Source organism: Xenopus tropicalis, chromosome 9 (genome assembly GCF_000004195.4).
Source record: "Xenopus tropicalis strain Nigerian chromosome 9, UCB_Xtro_10.0, whole genome shotgun sequence".
NCBI lineage: Eukaryota > Metazoa > Chordata > Amphibia > Anura > Pipidae > Xenopus > Xenopus tropicalis.
The window spans coordinates 5,632,710-5,652,316 of NC_030685.2; the positions used below are offsets into that span (position 1 = coordinate 5,632,710).

Below are 19,607 nucleotides of genomic sequence, written 5' to 3' on the forward strand. Positions count from 1 at the left end.
GGTGGGGTTGGGAGGCGATGAATGTGGGCAGCCTCGAGGCGTCCGGATAAGAAATCTGGTGCTGCCAATCATTGTTGTATTTATCAATGTTGTAAGCGTTCTTATATGAAAATTTAGGGAAAATGTTGGGGTGGGGGGACTTAAATGAGGGGGGCCAAGAGGAGGGGGACCAGAGGGTTGCCACTCAGACTAGTCCTGAGCCCCCTGGGGTGGGATTAGTTGGGGAACCCCAAGAGGGGGCTAGTATCTAGGATAGGAGTAGGGACAGTAGATGGCAGGGTTTGGCAGGAAAGGGTGGGGGAAGGGCAGGGTTGAAGTTAGTGTAGTTTGGGGGCAGAGGTAGGAGGCAAGGTAGTAATAGTTGGTATGGTATGATAGTATAGTATAGTAGGGTAGTATTGTATAGTATGGTAAGGTAGGGTAGTATGGTATGGTATGGTATGGTAAGGTAGGGTGGTATGGTATGGGAGGGGGGAAGTTAGTGCAGACAGAGGGAGGCGGAGCATGGGGGGGAGTTCGTGTAGACAGAGGCAAGGGGCAAGCTAGTGTAGTGAGGGGGGAGTTTATGTAGACAGAGGGGGCAAGGTAGTGTAGTCAGGGCTGGCCAGGGGAGGAGGGGCAGCAGCCCTCTGGTAGTGGGATGAGAAAGAGGGGCCTAACTACCACCCCCACAACAATCTGGGAGGAGGAGGCGGCAGCAGGGCCCATCAAGAATGATGGGCCTCTTTGTTTGGAGCCAAGTTCTACCAGCTCAATGCTGCCAAGAGCAGAACTGTAGCAACGTGTAGTCAGGGCTGCCATCAGAAATCACGGGGCCCATCACAAGAAAATTTTCTGGGCCCCCCTCCACCCACGTCCTGCCCCTCAATGGCCCCTCCCATTAGTAAAAAGGACACACAGACATTGGTAGCCAGGGCCCCCTAAAACATTAGTAGCCAGCATCTCCCCAGCATCCTCCAGTTAACCCCCCTCCCTTGTCCTCCTGTTCCTCCCCCTCAGCATCCTCCAGCTCCCACCTGCTCCCACCAGCATCCTCCAGCTCCCACCTGCTCCCACCAGCATCCTCTGGCTCCCCCCTGCTCCCACCAGCATCCTCCAGCTCCCCCCAGTGGCTTCCTGCGGTTCCCCCCTCTTGATATGTGCCCAAGCTCCCCCCAACATCTGCACAGCTCCCCCAGCATCCTCCAGCCACCCCACCAGCGACTTCCTTCAGCTCCCTCCCCACCAGCGACTGCCTCCAGCCCCCCCCAGCAACTTCCTCGAGCTCCCCCCCAACAGCGGCTTCCTCTAGCCCCCCCAGCAACTTCCTCCAGCCCCCCCCCAACAGCTACTTCCTCCAGCTCCCCCCAACAGCTACTTCCTCCAGCCCCCCCAGCAACTTCCTCGAGCCCCCCCAAACAGCTACTTCCTCCAGCTCCCCCCCAACAGCGGCTTCCTCCAGCCCCCCCAGCAACTTCCTCCAGCCCCCCCCACAACATCAGCTCCCTCCAGCCCCCTCAGCAACTTCCTCGACCCCCCCCAACAGCTACTTCCTCCAGCTCCCCCCCCCCAACAGCGGCTTCCTCCAGCCCCCCCAGCAACTTCCTCCAGCCCCCCCCCACAACATCAGCTTCCTCCAGCCCCCCCAGCAACTTCCTCGACCCCCCCAACAGCTACTTCCTCCAGCTCCCCCCCAACAGCGGCTTCCTCCAGCGCCCCCAGCAACTTCCTCCAGCCCCCCCCACAACATCAGCTTCCTCCAGCCCCCCCAGCAACTTCCTCCAGCCCCCCCCACACCACATCAGCTTCCTCCAGCCCCCCCAGCAACTTCCTCCAGCCCCCCCACACCACATCAGCTTCCTCCAGCCCCCCCAGCAACTTCCTCCAGCCCCCCCAACATCAGCTTCCTCCAGCCCCCCCCCACAACATCAGCTTCCTCCAGCCCCCCCAGCAACTTCCTCGACCCCCCAACAGCTACTTCCTCCAGCTCCCCCCCAACAGCGGCTTCCTCCAGCCCCCCCAGCAACTTCCTCCAGCCCCCCCCACAACATCAGCTTCCTCCAGCCCCCCTAGCAACTTCCTCCAGCCCCCCCACAACATCAGCTTCCTCCAGCCCCCCCAGCAACTTCCTCCAGCCCCCCCCACAACATCAGCTTCCTCCAGCCCCCTAGTAACTTCCTCCAGCCCCCCCCCACAACATCAGCTTCCTCCAGCCCCCCCAGCAACTTCCTCCAGCCCCCCCACAACATCAGCTTCCTCCAGCCCCCCCAGCAACTTCCTCGACCCCCCCAACAGGTACTTCCTCCAGCTCCCCCCCCACACCCAGTGACTCTCTCCAGCTCCCCCACAGCGACTTCGTCCAGTCCCCCGCCCCACACCCAGCGACTCCCTCCAGCTCCCATGCGGCTTCCTCCAGCTCACCTTCCTCTTCTGCGTCCTTGCGATCTGTGTCCGGCCCTCCGCTGATCTGCACCTTTCATATGGTTGCGCCCCGTGCGTATGGACGCACGGGGCGCAACCAATCAAATTTCCCACTGGCCACCAATGACAGCCAGGGCCCGGAGTTCTTTAAAGGGGGCCCGAGCTAAAAAAAAACCTGTCACGGCCGGGCCCCCTTTAAAGCGAGGATATCGTCCGGGCCCGGCACAGCAGTACCCCCTGTGCCCCCCTGATGGCGGCCCTGCGTGTAGTGGATGGTGTAAGTACTTCAGCGTCCTCAAGAGGTACATCGGGAACAAGTTCATGGCCTGGAGAGCAAATATCCTGAAAGTGGGGGAGAGGGCCAACACTGCACCTCCCGCTCAAGCCCTTTGAACACCGCCTTCTGAAAGTCATTGAAGGTCTGGTGTAGGGGTGCCAGGCAACTTAGATGGGAGACACAAGTGTGTTTTTTGTGTTTGTTTTCTTTCTTTCTAACCGGAATGTGGCTCTATTAGCCTCCACCGCTGGTGGGGGTAAATATTTTAGGGGGACAGATGTTTCAAAATGTTTAGAAACCTCTCATACATGAAGCATGTCCCTTTAATGGGGATACACAGGTGGGAGACGCACACACCTGGATGTTGATGGAATGGGTGCGCTTCCTGTTACGGTGGCACTTCCTGTAACGGTAGCGCTCCTGATGACCTCTAGGTGGTGCAAGCGGAATATGAGTGCGATCAATGGCTCCCAGGCAGTTTTGGAAAATGGCCAATGCAGTAAAAGTTCTGCTTTACCCTTATCTACTCTGCCTTGGCTGAGGGAAAGGAAATGAGCCTTTGTGAGTGTGGCAGAAGTCCCTACAGTATGTAGCCAAGCAAACTCGGCCTGTGTAGGGTTGGATTAGCCATGCTGGGAGCAGGCATATTGCCCATGTTAAAGGAGACATATCCTATAAAAATTATGAATGTACCAGTGAATTATACTCCTCTAGATATAGAAGGATTGTGCTTAAAAAGTTGTGTTTCTGACTGATTTATTGAGAAATTCCCCCAAACCCCACTAGCCCCGCCCATCTGTGCCACTTCCTGCTGGCTGAATTCTCTGGATGAGCTGGGGAGCCGGCGGCCCTCCGTACCCTGCACTGTAGGATAGGAACCAATCAGCAGCTAGGCTGACCTGATAGGGAACTGAAGCCTGTCTGTGCTTGTGTGAGTGCAGGGCTGTGATTGGCTCTCCCCCTCCTACTGTGCTTCTGGCAGGGACCGTTAGGACACGCCCACCCCTCATGTGAAACCCAGACAGGGACCTGAGAGGATCTATAGGGAGCTCCAATAAAGGGGCCATTGTTACAGATAGGGTTAATGTTTAGCCCAAAGGGAAACCAGCACCGGATATTATTCATAATTGCCTACAAAATTAGGGTTTTTCCAATTTATTCAATATGTCTCCTTTAAAGCTGTTGGTGAAGCCTAGTTAATAGGATGTGTATAGAGAGGGGGGTCGCTGCACAAAACTGGGAGAAACCTTTGAATAATCTCATGTTTAACTCAAGGCTGACTCTGTATTACAAAAATATTAAATGTTCCTTGTTGTTTTTGACTTGTTTCTGATCCACTTGATCTTATTAAGAAATCTCTTGCCAAGTTTGTATAGGCTTTTTGACCTTCGTTTTAGAATAATTTAGCCAACCGTGCCGCTGGTAATGCTGGGATACTAATTATCTTTAAAGGCTCTTCACCTACAACAGATCATATCCAAAAGGTTTTATCCTCAATGTTGCATTCCTATGGTTCTTCCTATAGGCATCTGCCATTGGTCTATATTGCGGCCCTGCTGGAACATACAGATGGTGAAGCCTTCAATGACTATTTTTATACAACACATTGTGGCTGCGCTAGTCTGACTGCCTATACACAATTCACCTTCAACATCAGTTGATGTATTTAAGGTTTGATTTAGAATTCATTGATAAGTCGGAGGTGTTCTTCTGCAACTCGGTGATTCCTCTGTCTATGTATTGGGTTGTTTCCTTTCCCTCGGTTTCTGTATGTTGCCATTATATCCAGTGCAAAGGTCACTATCACTACTGTCATGTAGGAAAAAACTTCCATGACCTCTATTCTGTGCTGTTACTCTTGACTTCGGAGATTCATTTCTCCCATATGTTACAGACCCTATGTTATCTGTTGGAGACCAGACCAGTAGGAACCTGCAGAAGAACAAGTTAGAGGGGCTTCTGGCCTTTGGGATGGGAACAGACTTGGGCACAGAAGATTGGGATCTTTACTATCTGTTCTATTTCTCTAGTTTGACCCAAGTGCCCTAAACTCTCGTGATTGTATCGGGTAAGGGAAACCTGTATGTAGTGAAACCTGTAGATGTTGAGGCACAGTGGGACGCAGTTTCACATCTTGTTCTCATGAACAAATGGGGCGGCTAGATGACCCTAAAGGGGCCTTTGCTTGTTCTCTGCCAAGTATGGAAGTCTGTTTTCTTAACAGATAAACTGAACATTGTCAGGACTGGCCTCTGGTGAGGGACCAGCAGGTTGAAGCCTATGTGCAGAGTAACCCCCAGAAACACCCTTTAATGGCTGGATAGTTATCAAGGCCAAGGGAGGTGAAGCGAAGACATTCAATAAAAACGGAACAAAACAAAAATAAGAGTAAATATACAGGCCTGTGATGAGGCAAGATAAACAGTCCAGTAACAGGCAAGTAGGTCAGGGCTGGCAGAAGGCTGGCAAGGTCCAAAGGCAGGCGGAGGTCAGTGGCAGGCAACAAGGTCGAGTAAACCGGCCGAGGGTCAAACCAGGGAATCCACCAAGGTTAGATTCCCCACAGATCCTGGCACATTGTTCCTGAGGGTATTCTAATGTTACTAGTAAAGCCGCTTCCTTCCCTAGAGCATCAGCCGTAGTTTCCTGTAGGTAATGGGGCTCGTGCCTGTTGTACTTACTATAGCTTGTAACCTTCTAATATTATATTCCTTCTAATGTCTTTGTATAAGAACCTTGTCTGAAGCATCTACAAACCCTCTTTGCCATACTTTAAATGAGCTGTATATTATATGTTCCTGGTGTATCACGGTAAAACCACAACATATATTAGAAATACCTTTTAATTTGCTGCGATCCATTATACCTAATAATAAAAAAAACAAAAACATTAAAGGAGACGTATCCAATAAAAACTATGAATGTACCAGTGAATTATACTCCTAGATATAGAAGGATTGTGCTTAAAAAAAAAAGTTTCAGGCTGATTTATGGAAAATTTCTCCCAAAACCCCACTAGCCCCGCCCATCTGTGCCACTTCCTGCTGCCTCTTTTCCCAGGCTGTGCAGGGGGGCCGGCGGCACTGTAGGATAGGAACCAATCAGCAGCTAGGCTGACCTGATAGGGAACTGAAGCCTGTCTGTGCTTGTGTGACTGCAGGGCTGTGATTGGCTCTCCCCCTCCTACTGTGCTTCTGGCAGGGACCGTTAGGACACGCCCACCCCTCATGTGAATTTCTATTTAAAATGAATAAAGGATAACTAAATGCTCTGGGGAAAATGGTGGTTGGGTTTGGGCAGATTGGCTGTTTTCCTTACGTTTTCAGTGTGGCGGATGGAATCTGACATACATGGATTAAGGGGAGGCTTTTGGGGCCCCCCTACCATCTAGCTGCTGCCATTTTGTTGCAGCCCCTAGCTCTGATTGCTTTATTATTCATTCCGTGATGCTTATGTAACAATAGTGACAGCAGGCTGATGGCTACTGGGGAAGCAAAAAAATGAAACCAATATATTCCCAAACTGGATGTGCAACCGAGGGTCCAATGTGCTATATAACCAGCCCCAGGCTGGGCCCTCCTGCTGACTGTCACTTGGGAATCCAGTTCAAATCCTCCTATTTAGTATGTTGAATCTTTATCACTTGCTCCCCTTTCTTTACATTAAATACCCAAGGCTTTAATGAGGAATCACTTTGCTGCTGTTCTGGGGATAGTCTAGAATTTCAGTCTGCAAATGGGGGTCTCATAATTGGGGGTAGGGGAATGGTTGGGGTTAAAGACAAATGTGCTGGGTAGATGCCTGGTATTGTACCTCTGTCCATGCCACACTGACTCTTGGATATATAAATATATTTTTCTTCATCTGATTTTCTCAAATGATACCCGGCAGTTGCCTAAAGTGCCATCTTTAAGGCTTGTCCTGTTCTGTATTCTGCTCTGTGAGTCACTTATTTTCCTTACACACACGATTGGCCAATATTTCTTTACAATCTCTCTATTGGCTTTCGATTTGCTTTGGTTTGTTGCCCTGGAATCACTTAGTGTAACTACCGGTGTATTGAAGGGGTTAATGAAGTGAAACTATCTAACATCCTTTGGTCCCGTCCATTGAAGGGAAAAACTATCCCCCCAAACAATGTAGGTCTCTAAGAATATATTGCATAAACAGCTCATATGTAAAACCCTGCTTCATCTAAATAAACCATTTTCATAAAAATGTACTTTTTTTTAGCAGTATGTGCCATTGGGTAATCCTAAATAGGAAACTGCCATTTTAAGTACTAAGGGCCGCCCCCTGGGATCATAGGAGTCACAGTGCACACAAACAAGCCAAGGCACACATACATGCTAGGCCCCATCAGCCAATGAATGGGCAGAGTTCTGCCTTTTGCTCCCACACTACTTCCTGTTACAGTTAGAGCTGCATCACTTCCTGTCAGCTGATCTCTGAGGGAGCACACAGCCCATCACTAAATGGCGGCTCAAGGGAAAGGATGTAAAAGGGCAATATTTACTGATATATATATATATTCCAGTTTGGGGAGATTCTTTATATTATGTGAAGTGGCCTATTAAACTCTGTTGGTTACGTATTCATTCTGGGGGTGTAGTTATCCTTTAACATAAGTAATATGTATGTGTTTGTCTATAGCAAATCTGTATAAGCCTTACTGTAAGTGAAAATGTATTTAACCCTTGCCAACTGTCCTGTTACACTATCTGTTTGCAATGTATAACCTTTGTATTGTTCAAATGTATTTTTGAAATAAATCCCTGTATATTCAATATTTGCTTCCTGGCTTGATTTATAAATACTAAAAAGACTGGTGGGGGGGATTTTGGGGTGATAAGAGGAGGCCCAACATTGGGCCACTAGTTACACTACTGCAGCTCCTGGTTGGATAATGGTGTTACACATGTAGCCAATCAGATGGTTCCCTGCAACTCCTGGGACCTTGCCCCCTTGGGGTGGGTGCCATTTTCTAAACGCTACTCCTCCTACAATTTTAGGGGTACAACACCCAAACTCCCCAGTTATTTGCCCTATAGCAGAGCAGGTTGCTTGTGCTTTTCTATGCGATCCCGCCCCCCCGTCTTTTTGTGGCGCCGCTCCGAACCCCCCAATTTTCCCATTGACTTTGAATATTTTCAAACTTCTGCCACTCTTACAGCTTTGAAGCTGCACCCCCCAAACTTGAATATCATAATCATGGGGTCACCCCGAATAAAAACAATTGGATTTGTTAGATGCCTAAAATTGGGTGGAGCTATGAACAGCCAATCCGATTTTACCAGTTGAATTTAATTGGTTTATATTTAAACTGTGGCCTTTCTCTCACTGCCAGGGTTCCCAAACTTTGCACAGTCACTGGGAGACTATGTATTCAAGGTTAGAAAAGTGGGTGGAGCCACCAACAGCCAATCCGATTTCATTCAGTGACTGTTTTTCAAACCAAAAAAGTTTGTTTTTAAACTTCCCTTTCTAGTTTTATACAGCTTTTTCTGTACAAACCCAAGGGAACCCCATCTGGGAAGGTCTGTGCCTCTGAAGATGCCCCCAATAGCCCCCCATTTTCTCCAATTCCCAGCATTCACTATGGGCTTCTGTTACTTACCTAAACCTATACCTCCCAACATTTGAATGACAAAAAGAAATGCCACGTGCAGCGCAATTAAATTTTTTGACCACACCCATTTTGTGCAATCGCACCCCATAAATACCCCTCCCATTTTACTACATTTGGCAGGTTATTTAAAGTTAAAACAACGCCAAAACCTCCAGAAATGTGTTTAATGTGTTATTACAGTTTTGCTAAAAAGGTGAATTTGCCTTTTAAGCTGTGAGTCTCGGTTCCCCCAAGGGACCTGTTTAGCTTATTAGTTACAATTGTATGAAAGTGCAAGAGTAGATTTCTGGGATTTATGCCAAAAGCTACATATTTAATTTAGTTTGAGAAACACTGTATCTTATTTTTTTTTTTTAGCATTCAGTGCAAGAGATCAAAGAGAAATTAGGGATTTTTCAGAAAGAATTTGAGACCGTGGCCTGAGCTGTTAGAGGGACTGTCCCCTGAAAATCGGGACAGTTGGGAGGTATGGATATATTCTCTGCTCTATTGTCTGTGTGCGTTTATATACACGTAAAGGGCAACTCCACCTAAACACAACTTAATCTTTTTGAAAAGTATACATTATTTTAAGCTCTGCAATATACATCAGTTAAAAAAATATGATATGCAGCCGTTTCATGATTTTGAATGTAATATGGTTTGGAACAGTTCCCTAAGCCCCGCCCCCTATTCCCTAAGCCCCTCCCCCTGTTCCCCTGCTGATCTGACTACTTTGCGACTCAAGTAAAATGTAACGGTAGTCGCCTGTCCTCAGCCTGCCTCCTCACAATCCCACAATCCCCTGCTGCACACATGATGTCAGTAAGGAAAGGAACATCCCAGTGCAATGCATTGTGGGTTATGTAGTTCCTGCATGCTGTCTGTAAGCTGTGGAGAAGTTGTGACAATTTGTAACATCAGTGTTTTAGTCCCTCCTCCCCTGCCTGGATTTCAAATGACGCAGAAAGAGAGCGGTTTTGCAGCTGAATTTCAGCATATAAAACTCCTATTTATTCCTACTTTTTGAAGGAACAAGTTACAGTGATAGGGATATTAGGGGTTTCTGTGTTGCGTGGGGCAGTTTAACAAATGTTGGTTCAGAAGCCGGAGTTCCCCTTTATTTAGAATTTTCAACTGAACTGAAATTGAAATTGTTGCCTTTATTAAGAATAGCGGCTGCTACAGAATGCATGTACATTTGTGCATTTGGGTTATTTCTCACAAAAGGACATTTCTGCTGCTGCTGCTGCTGGGGGTTGGGGGTTGGGGGGGGGGGGTCTCTCGTCCCTATAAGCGGCCCCAGGGCCCAGACAGGTTGGGGCAAGGACAAAAGACAAACAATTTCTCTGCACTTTCAGTTTCTGTTACTGGAAATGAGTTTCTAGAGGCAAAGTCTGTGTTTTTGCTGGGGGAGGGGAGGCAAATACATCTGGTCTGATAGCTCAGGAGTCTCAGCGGAAAGAATGGGCGGTGAATGGAACTACTAGGAAGTAACACGTTATATATACTGGGGCGGCCGGTGAGGCACAATGGCCAAGACCGCCAGGGACCTGCTGCTGGAGACCCTGGAGAATTTAGGGGAGAAGCAGTTCAAGAGGTTTAAGGGGAAACTGAATGACTGGGAGGTCCCTGACGGGTACAGACGGATCCCTAGGAACCAACTGGAGAAGGCAGACGAGGATGATGTTGCCGATCTCATCATCCGTTCCTACACAGAGTCCTATGGGATTGAGGTGGCCCTGGGGGTGCTGGCTGCTATTGGGGAGATGGACCCCCATGAAAAGCTTCATAAATCCTGGCAGAAAGGTAAGTGGGTCACAGACTTGGGTAATGGGACCCAAACATCTCCCAGTCTGGGAATGAATGGATTCTGCAAGAAAACTGCATCAGATTGGGTGAAAGGGGGGGGCAAGTACATGTTAGTATTTATTACTGCAGCGCCAAGAAGCCCCCCCCCCCCCCCCCCCCCCCCATAAGGAAGCTTCAGAGGCATAGATCTATAGATTTATAGAGATATATGGATATAGATAAGATATAGATATGAGTGTGGGGCCCACTAACAAACATTTAGCAAAACTTTCGGAAATTACAATTCTCTCCAAATGTGCCCATTTTACATTTTTTTTCTTGTGTTTATTAATTGTGCATTCCTGTTTCATAGCTAAAATATGATCTAGTTGCTAGGTTAATGCTCGTAGCAACCGTAAACAAATTCATAATGAATTTTATCAGTAGCGATTCATTCTCAAATTCATCTTCCAAGTCTTATTTGTGAATTTGGATAGGAATTTAGGATTTTGGATCTCGAACGTTTGCTTATTATTTTTTAAACACATTTTATATATGAACATGCAAACTTTTTAGGTTTCACATTCCAGTTTTTGGAATTCTGCTTTGAGGCACAGAAATCTGTAGCTGCTTCATGTTAATGGGGCGCCCAAAGCCGGGACAGTGACTCTCTGAGGCAAGACAGGGGCAATAGGGCAATTGGGGTTTGTAGAGGGCAAGATGGGGACAGGAACACTTTATATCAGTGTTGCACAAACTCTGGGCCTTCAGTTAAATGTACGGCTGGGGGTACTGGGAGTTGTAGTTGTACTGGGAGTTGTAGCAGAGCAGTAGGGCTATAGGTTGGCTACTTTTTATAAATAATGGGGCCTTGCAAAGTCTGATATTGCTATATAAGGGCTGATACATGGACAGTATGTGGTGCCTAAGGGTCTGGCTGCTCAAAATTTACCCTTTCATTGTCTGTTCTGTTCCTAGTTGCTGCTTCAACCCCTCCGGTAAAGCCTGGGGCAGATAGTCAGAGAGTGACCCCTACAGGTGAGTAGAGGAAAAGTCAGACTTGTCATACTTTTCTTTTTATTCCTATCTTTAAAATTAGTCCCTGCATTCAATCTGACCTGGTTTCTGATTTATACGTTGAAATTTCCAGCTCCTTTCCTCTACTTCCTGGTACAGCATGAAACCCCGCCCCCCTCTTCCTGTTCAGTTCTCCTCAGAGGAGAGCCTTCTGGCCAGGGCTGCCAGGTTGGCATTTTTTTCCACCAAGTTGGGCTACCAATTTAAAACCCAAGTGGGTTTTCAAAGTACAAACCCGCCACGATACAGATTTGAGGTAGTTTAGAAAATAGTCAAAGTTTTTTTTCCCCAGGTGTACCTGACATGCCTGTCCCAGTGCATGCTGGGTAATGTAGTTTGTATCTCACAATAAGCCTACAGCTAAGAACAATATAAAACTACAATACCCAGCATGCAATTGGACAGTATTGACTAAAGCTCCCTTTTCTGTGCTCATTCATGGCTGCCTGACTGAATACACACAAAAAATGCTCTACACTAAAAGTGCCTCACAAACAGAAAGTCTCTGTACCCAAATCACAATACAAATCTGTTGAAAACCTCATACCAGCGTTCCATGTTTAATAATACCTATAAATTGTTCTACAAATGTACAAAACGTTTGCGACTTGAGTGCAGTGAGTTATAGTTCAGCACCACAATTGAATCAGTTAAGATGCAAGTACAACATGAATTGTATTACTTATTAGCAAATATTACGCACCAGCATGGATTTTGTTGACAACATTCAGCATTACTGTATTAAAGGGAATCATGGAAACCCAGCCCAGCTCGGCTCCAACCCATAGGGCTGCATATTAAAAACATATCTATCTCGTTTCTTATCTTTCATATCTTTCTATCTTAATATACATTTCATCTGCCTATTAACTAATGTCTGCCTATTTGGCTAAATAATAATCTCTCCTTCCCTCCCACAGACGGGCAGCACTTTGTGCATCGGCACCAAGTAGCTCTGATTAAGAGAGTGTCCCACATTGATCCAGTCTTGGATGGGCTGCTGGGTGATGGGACCCTGACCCAGGAAGAGTACGACACAGTGAGAAGCAAGGGCACCCCCCAGGAGAGGATGAGGCAACTCTATGCCTATATCAAGGCCTGGGGGGAGATTGAGAAGGACAAGTTCTACCAGTACCTGTTGGAGGAAAATGGGCCGCTGGTCAGAGACCTAGAAAACAACTAAGATTCCTTCCCAGAATGCTCCAGTTTGTACATGTAGCCAAGTTGAAGTTAAAAACAGTGTCTTCCGACTGCCGGCCCTTCTCGGAATGCCACCCTCTCATGCTGCCAGTCGGACTGTTAGCTTCTGTATCTGAAAACCCAAGTGTCACAATCCATAAAGTGGTGCTTTTGCCCCATACGGGCACAACAGTGTCATATTGTTTACTTAGATAGGAACATTTTTTACATTTTGTACCATTAATGAAATAAAACTACTTTTTCGGGTTTACATTAATTTTGTTGTGAATAAGTCCCACCTCCTGAAATCAAGCTCAGGGCTCATTAGGCTGCTGTACCTGTGGGTGTCTGTAGCAGCCCTGTAAAAGAGCAATAGTTTTACTTGCCCTTTTTTTTATTTATTTTTTTTTTTTGCAGGATTACGTTATTCATATATGATCTACCCACAGCAATAACTGCACATCCAATTAGGGTGACCAGTCTCATAAATACATGTTGCAGGGCTGCACTGATTGCACTTTTCTATCCCTGAATTTTCCTGAATCCCTTTTCTGTGATCTGGTTTCCCTACACCAAATGCCAAGGTATTTCAGGCTCTTTTTTGCCCTTGGGGAAGCCTGATATCCTGCAGGGGACAAAACTGCCCATATGTTTAGTGGCCCTATAACCTGATTACCAAATAAATCAAAAATTAATGATAAACAAGTGACATTTCTGGTAATTCCATCTTTAACTCTGGCCTAAAAATAATTATCTGTAAAATGGCCCTGTCCTCTCAGGTCCCTGTCTGTGTTTCAAATGAGGGGTGGGCGTGTCCTAACGGTCCCTGCCAGAAGCACAGTAGGAGGGGGAGAGCCAATAACATTTTAGCACAAGTGTAACAGGTTTTTGGTCATGGGGGCACCTAAGATCACAGTTACCCCAAATGAAATACCCCAGACCTGGTCAAATTGGTCTCAACATTTGGCAACTCCTAGTGGAGTTAGATGGGACTCTTTTATTTCGAGATGGGCCCTCGTTGAACTGTTGGAAGAAGGGTTAACCACAGTGTATCCTACCACCATCCCCAGCACTAGGTGAAGCTCACAGTTGGTATTACTACAGGAGTCTCTCTCTTTCCCTGAGCCTGACCCCCTGAGTGATACATACAACAATGGAGGATGAGTTTAAATAGAATTGCGGGAGAAAAAGATAAAATTGGGTCAGATCAGGGGGAGGGGGCAAGAACTTTTCTTAAGGGTATTACAAATTTACCAGCAACTGCATTTTTAATACCAGCTGACCCAGGCAGGTGTTTGGCAGCTAGGCAGCACCGCCTTAGGGGTTGTAGACGCCTGATGTGGCCAAGTTGATGCAGCCCCCCTTGCGCCCCCTGCACTTGCCTATTTTGCATCCGAGGGGGTGCATCGCTAGTGCAGAGAGTGCAATTACATGATGTACTAGAGGAGCCAAAATTCTGCTCTAAGTTACCAGCAGCGGCTTTTTGCCACCCCAGGTAACCTGTTGGCCGCTGCCACCTAAGGTGAGTTTCTCAGCTCCTCATGGCAGCAGCGCCCCTGCAGCTGGGCAGGTAAACTATCAGCCAGGAGACAAACCTAACTGCAAATTATTAATAAACAGCAGCTCACTCCTGTACTGTAAACACCTTTCTGTTTTAATTTTCTGGAAAGAACAAACCTACCTACACCATATAATTACATATCAGTGGGAGGGGACAGAGCCATAGAAAAACAGATCGGGCGGGTTTAGAGGGAAAGCGCTGGTACCGAGCCAGTATATAACTGTGTAAGTGACACGTATGCAAGCAGGAGCCCCGGACCCACAGGCCTGTGAGGAATAAAAGCTTTGGGAAGTAAGTGACTCTCCTCAATGTCTGTCTGATGTTACACACAATGGTTTTATCCCTAGAGCCAAATGAACAGGAAAAGTCACCCACCTATACTGCCTTTTCAGTTGTATCTCATTTAATTGAAGGGACTGAAAGGCAGAATGTATAGTAAATCAATGAATGTCATGCCTAATGGGGAACATACAGCAGCCAAAGGCAAATATTAGAAATGGGGAGTTATATCAATAGCTGAACAGTATTACAGTTGTAAGCAGTGTATTTATGATAATATGCATCGAATATGGCAGTGTAAGTTGATAAGTACCATTACCCATAATACACCTGGTACCCTTTGCCTTCAGACCACCGGGAGCAACAAATTTCAATGGATGTAAATAGTTTTGATTTTCCATCATCCTCTTCTAGAAATCCATAGCAAAAGCATAGACTCTTCCTAGGACTGAGACTGCTTTTGTACAATGGGCAGGTTCTTTATTGGGACATTTGGCCAGTGGATTGGGGGGTTGAATTTTGGTTGTAAGTAGAAATTATTAGCCGGCATGTTGGTCTGAGTTACATTAATCTTTTCTTGTAAAGTTTTTAATAAAAAAAACATTAAAATCCTATGCCCAGTTATAGTGGAAATCTGCTCAGTGTCATTTATGGGCACCCTACCAGGATGCATTTCTCCTAAGGGGTGTATCCAACTCTAAAACTTCATTATCAATGCAAGAGAAACCACCAATGGGAATGTGGCAATCAGGGCCGGAACTAGGGGTAGGCAAAAGAGGCACCTGCCTAGGGCGCAACAGGGAGGGGGCAGGAGGCAGGTACCTCTGTTGCCAACCCCTAGTCCGGCATGTGCGTGTTAGTGCACGTGTGTGCGAGGGTGGGGGGAGCAGAGGTGGGGGCGAGGTGGCTGGCTGGGTCGCCTCTGTTGGCAAACACAGGGGCAAGTTTTATATTTCATAATAATTTCTCCTCCACCACAGATGCACTTTGTTGATCTGCATCGAGTAGCTCTGATTGCCAGGGTGTCCCACATTGATCCAATCCTGGATGGGCTGCTGAATAATGACATCCTGACCCAGGAACAGTACGACACAGTGAGAAGCAAGGGAACCTGCCAGGAGAAGATGAGGCAACTCTATGACTGTGTCAGGGCCTGGGGGGAATATGAGAAGGAGAAGTTCTACGAGTACTTGCTAGAGTACAATGGGCCACTCATTGGGGACCTTGAAAATAATTAAAAGCTCCTCTGAGACTGCTCGGTTTTGGATATGTGGCCAATTCAAAGTTGAAACAATGTCTGCCAGCCCTTCAGCCAGCTTCTCTGGCCCATATTCTGAATCTCAGCACTCCGGTACTGCGTTCCATATAGTGATGCCTTTGGCCCAAACTCACCCAATGTGGGAGACAATGGCGCCATATTACACTGTTCATGTTATTTAGATATGAACAGCTGTATCTTAAATAAAACTGCATTTTATGCTAATATTATTTTTTCTGTTTTGTCATAAATATGATGTGGTCCTTACAAAACTTGCTGGCTAATGGCATCCGGATACATTTTTCACTTATAAACTGAATTTAAAAATGGAGATTGGCTGTCTGCCACTCCCTCACCAATGGCCGCTGTTTGTCTGTAAGGTTAAAGGAACAGTAACACCAAAAAATTGATATATTTCAAAGAAATTAAACTATAATGTACTGCTGCCCTGCACTGGTAAAAGTGTTGTGTTTGCTTCAGAAACATAATTAGAGTTTATATAAACCCTGGTGTGTAGCCATGGGGGCAGCCATTCCATACACGGGCCGATTGTAGCTGCCGATATGGGTCCCTTGGACAAATTCGGCAGCTTATCGGCCTATGTAGGGGCAGGAACAAGGGGCCTGCCCGACCGATATCTGGCCTGAAATTGGGCAGGTTAAAAGATTTAGGGGACCGCATCGGCTCATTGATGCGGTCCCCGAACTGCGCCCATTGCTGCCGTTATAATTCGATCATTTGGCCCCGGGGCTAAATGATCGAATTAGCCTACATTTTCTCGATATCACCCACCCGTAGGTGGGCATATCGGGAGAAGATCCGCTTGTTTTAGAACATTGTTTCTCACATTTAATTAAAAAGAAGCTTTTGGCAGAGAGCCCAGAAAGTTAACGAGCTCCACCTGCACTTAGATACATTGTTTCTCACATTTAATTAAAAAGTAGCGCTTTATAAATAAAGATATACATACATACATACAAGTAGCTTTAAATAACCTGCCAAAAATGGGCGTGGTCAAAAAATTATTTTCAAAATGTTGGGAGGTATGCTATAGTCTCACAGACAGTCTCTCAGCATAACATAGCCATCCTGACCTTGGGTTTTCTGTACAGTCCATGGGAATTGGGGTAGGAACGTGCTTACAGCTGTTATCTCTCCAGGCTCCTTCTTGTTGCTGAGATTGATGATTAGTGATGAGCGAATCTGTTCTGTTTCGCTTCGCCAAAAAATTTGCGAATCTTTCAAAAGATCTGCGAAACGGCGAAAATGACGTCCGGCAAAAAAAATTGTTGCCTGCGGCTATTCTTTTGTCGCCCGCGGCTATTATTTTGTCACACGGCTATTATTTTGTCGCCCCCCGCCAATTATTTTGTCGCCCACGGCTATTATTTTGTCACCCACGGCTATTATTTTGTCGCCCGCGGCTATTATTTTGTTGCCCGCGGCTATTATTTTGTTGCCCGCAGCTATTATTTTGTCGCCCGCGGCTATTATTTTGTCGCCCGCAGCTATTATTTTGTCACCCACGGCTATTATTTTGTCACCCACGGCTATTATTTCGTTGCGCGGCTATTCTTTTGACGCCCGCGACTATTCTTTTTTGACACCAGCGAAAATTTTGGGACGTGCGGCGAATCCGTTTCACGAAACAATCCGCCAATGGCGAAGCGCGGAAATTCTCCGAGAAACATTTCGCCCATCACTATTGATCAGTTTTACTGTCCATCTTGAGAAGTGGCTTAATAAACACCAATTTTCTGCCAGCCTCTAACACTGTTTCCTGAGGCCTTGCTGTCTTAGCAACAGACTTACTCACAGACAAAATCCCAAACCTTGGGGTAGTACTGCTTGCAACAGTAGATGGCAGCATATATTAATCTCTCTATGTAAACACTATTAACGGAAATGATGCTTTATAACCGCAACCTATTTGAGGGGGGGAGGGGCTTCCTACAAGAGCGAAACTACATTTGCAGAAGCTCGGCTGTTCATTTTCTTGCAATGGACTTTATAGTTGATGATTTGACTTCACAGGCGAGAGAAGCTATATATAAATATTGCGCGGATGGTGAGTTAAACAGCTTGATATAGTGAGAGGGGTAATGGCACAGAATCAGGAATGTAAGATTTACCCCGTTTAGTTCTGGTTCCCCAACATAACCCAGGGATTAGAATTGGGCAGGCTGGGTAGCAGCAATAGGAGACGCTTTATAACTAAATGTTAATAATAATAATCATGCAACAGAGCAGCCATCCCCCCTATTTTATTGGGAGTTTTGCTGGGTCTCCCCTGGTCTCCCATCCCCAATAGCATTCTCCCGATTTTTAACAAATCCCCCAAAGTCCTGAGGTAAGTTGACATCTCTGATGTAATAAAATGTAGACTGTTAGCTCAGGTCTCGACACCAATGAAATGTTTTCTTACATAAACTGGTATATGCTACCTGCTGATTGGTTGCCAGAGGTGGTTACACAACGTTACGTTGCTATTGAAGAGGAAAAATAAAAGCAATAACTGAGAGAATCCAGTCTCCCCTGATGTGAATTACTTATGATTTATTAAATAATTTGTACTCTTTTGAATTAAATTATTATAGGTGAAGGTGTTTCTCCTACAAGTGGCTGGTATTAGAACCCCTAACGTAGCCTTTTGACCATTTGAAGCACAATCTGGGGCTCCCACCAATCCAATCTGCTTTTAGCACAGTTGTGCTAAAATCAGCCTTTTATTGTGCCATTTATATTCTATATATACAGTATATAGAGAGTCAGCCTTGGGCTGGTACAGAAATCCAATACATAAAATGTACAACATTTCTAGCCTTTTTTAATTAAGCTTTAGTTCTCTTTTAAATTAAAACACTACATTTACATCTTGATACCTTTGTGGTCCATTTTTGGCTGGGCCTCTGCACAAGGGCCTGGTGACCAATGGGTTAATAACTAGGGGGCCCATTCCAGAAGGAAGGTTACTGCTAACTTAGAAGTAGGTGGTCATACCTGATGGTGACCCTGTGTGTAAGATCCTTAATATAATTAAGACTTATAGGATAAATGAAAATACCTCTAATCTTATAGGCAATTATGAATAAAATATAGTACTGGTTTACTCTGGGCTAAACATTAACCCTATCTATAAAAACACACTCAGCACACTGCACTGTAGGATAGGAACCAATCAGCAGCTAGGCTAACCCTGTAGGCAATTATGAATAATATACGGTGCTGGTTTCCCTTTGGGCTAAACATTAACCCTATCTGTAACAATGGCCCCTTTATTGGAGCTCCCTATAGATCCTCTCAGGTCCCTGTCTGGGTTTCACATGAGGGGTGGGCGTGTCCTAACGGTCCCTGCCAGAAGCACAGTAGGAGGGGGAGAGCCAATCACAGCCCTGCACTCACACAAGCACAGACAGGCTTCAGTTCCCTATCAGGTCAGCCTAGCTGCTGATTGGTTCCTATCCTACAGTGCAGGGTACGGAGGGCAGCCGCCCCCCCAGCTCATCCAGAGAATTCAGCCAGCAGGAAGTGGCACAGATGGGCGGGGCTAGTGGGGTTTGGGTGAATTTTTCAATAAATCAGTCAGAAACACAACTTTTTAAGCCCAATCCTTCTATATCTAGAGGAGTATAATTCCCTGGTACATTGTTAATTTTTATAGGATATGTCTCCTATAAAAAATCCTGTCTTTCCCACATAGCAGTTTTGGGGGAAGTGCCTCACCCCCATAGGAAGGCACACACCCCAGCAGAATTATTCAGTGCAATAACATAATAAAAAAAAAGTAGGCAAAACTTTCATGTTGGAACAATACCACAGGTAGAAGGTTCACATAATGAATAGATCAGAAGCATGGATACATCACAAATGATCAGATGCACCCACACTTATTAGCAGCCCACCCATGCCGACACCCAATACTAAAGCACTAGTACACCTACATCCACCATTTTGGCCTTGGTATCAATCATTGTAACCAATAAGAAAGAAGGGCATTTTTTTGGTTGGGTATTTTGGGCCCTTATTTTGGAAAGTCCCACTGTACCCCATGTTCTGCCATTATGGTTGAGGATATTCATTGCAGTGGTACAAAGGTTACCTAAGATTCAGAGATGGGCCAAGCCGGCCGGCCACCTTGCCCCCACCGATTCCCCCTTTCAAGAAGCATTGAAATGGA

The 19,607-nt window shown here is 46.1% G+C and overlaps 1 protein-coding gene and 1 long non-coding RNA gene across 2 annotated transcripts; both read left to right on the forward strand.

The window, feature by feature from the left end:
- Nucleotides 1-9,807: 9,807 nt before the first annotated feature.
- Nucleotides 9,808-12,603, forward strand: pycard (PYD and CARD domain containing). Its single transcript, NM_001113079.1, has 3 exons — nucleotides 9,808-10,094; nucleotides 11,055-11,114; nucleotides 12,074-12,603. The coding sequence occupies exons 1-3, from the start codon at nucleotides 9,818-9,820 to the stop codon at nucleotides 12,334-12,336; spliced, it is 600 nt and encodes a 199-aa protein (NP_001106550.1). The 5' UTR covers nucleotides 9,808-9,817; the 3' UTR covers nucleotides 12,337-12,603.
- A 1,463-nt stretch (nucleotides 12,604-14,066) lies between these two features.
- LOC116407700 lies at nucleotides 14,067-15,660 on the forward strand. The gene is made up of 2 exons (XR_004220506.1): nucleotides 14,067-14,184; nucleotides 15,153-15,660. It is a non-coding gene; the product is annotated as an uncharacterized LOC116407700 (long non-coding RNA).
- Nucleotides 15,661-19,607: the final 3,947 nt, after the last annotated feature.

Bases quoted from the DNA above. Each gene is read 5' to 3' on its own strand.
- pycard (NM_001113079.1), top strand. From the start codon at position 9,818: ATGGCCAAGACCGCCAGGGACCTGCTGCTGGAGACCCTGGAGAATTTA. The intron at 10,095-11,054 runs GTAAGTGGGTCA...TTCTGTTCCTAG, and splicing joins TCATAAATCCTGGCAGAAAG to TTGCTGCTTCAACCCCTCCG. The intron at 11,115-12,073 runs GTGAGTAGAGGA...TCCCTCCCACAG, and splicing joins TCAGAGAGTGACCCCTACAG to ACGGGCAGCACTTTGTGCAT.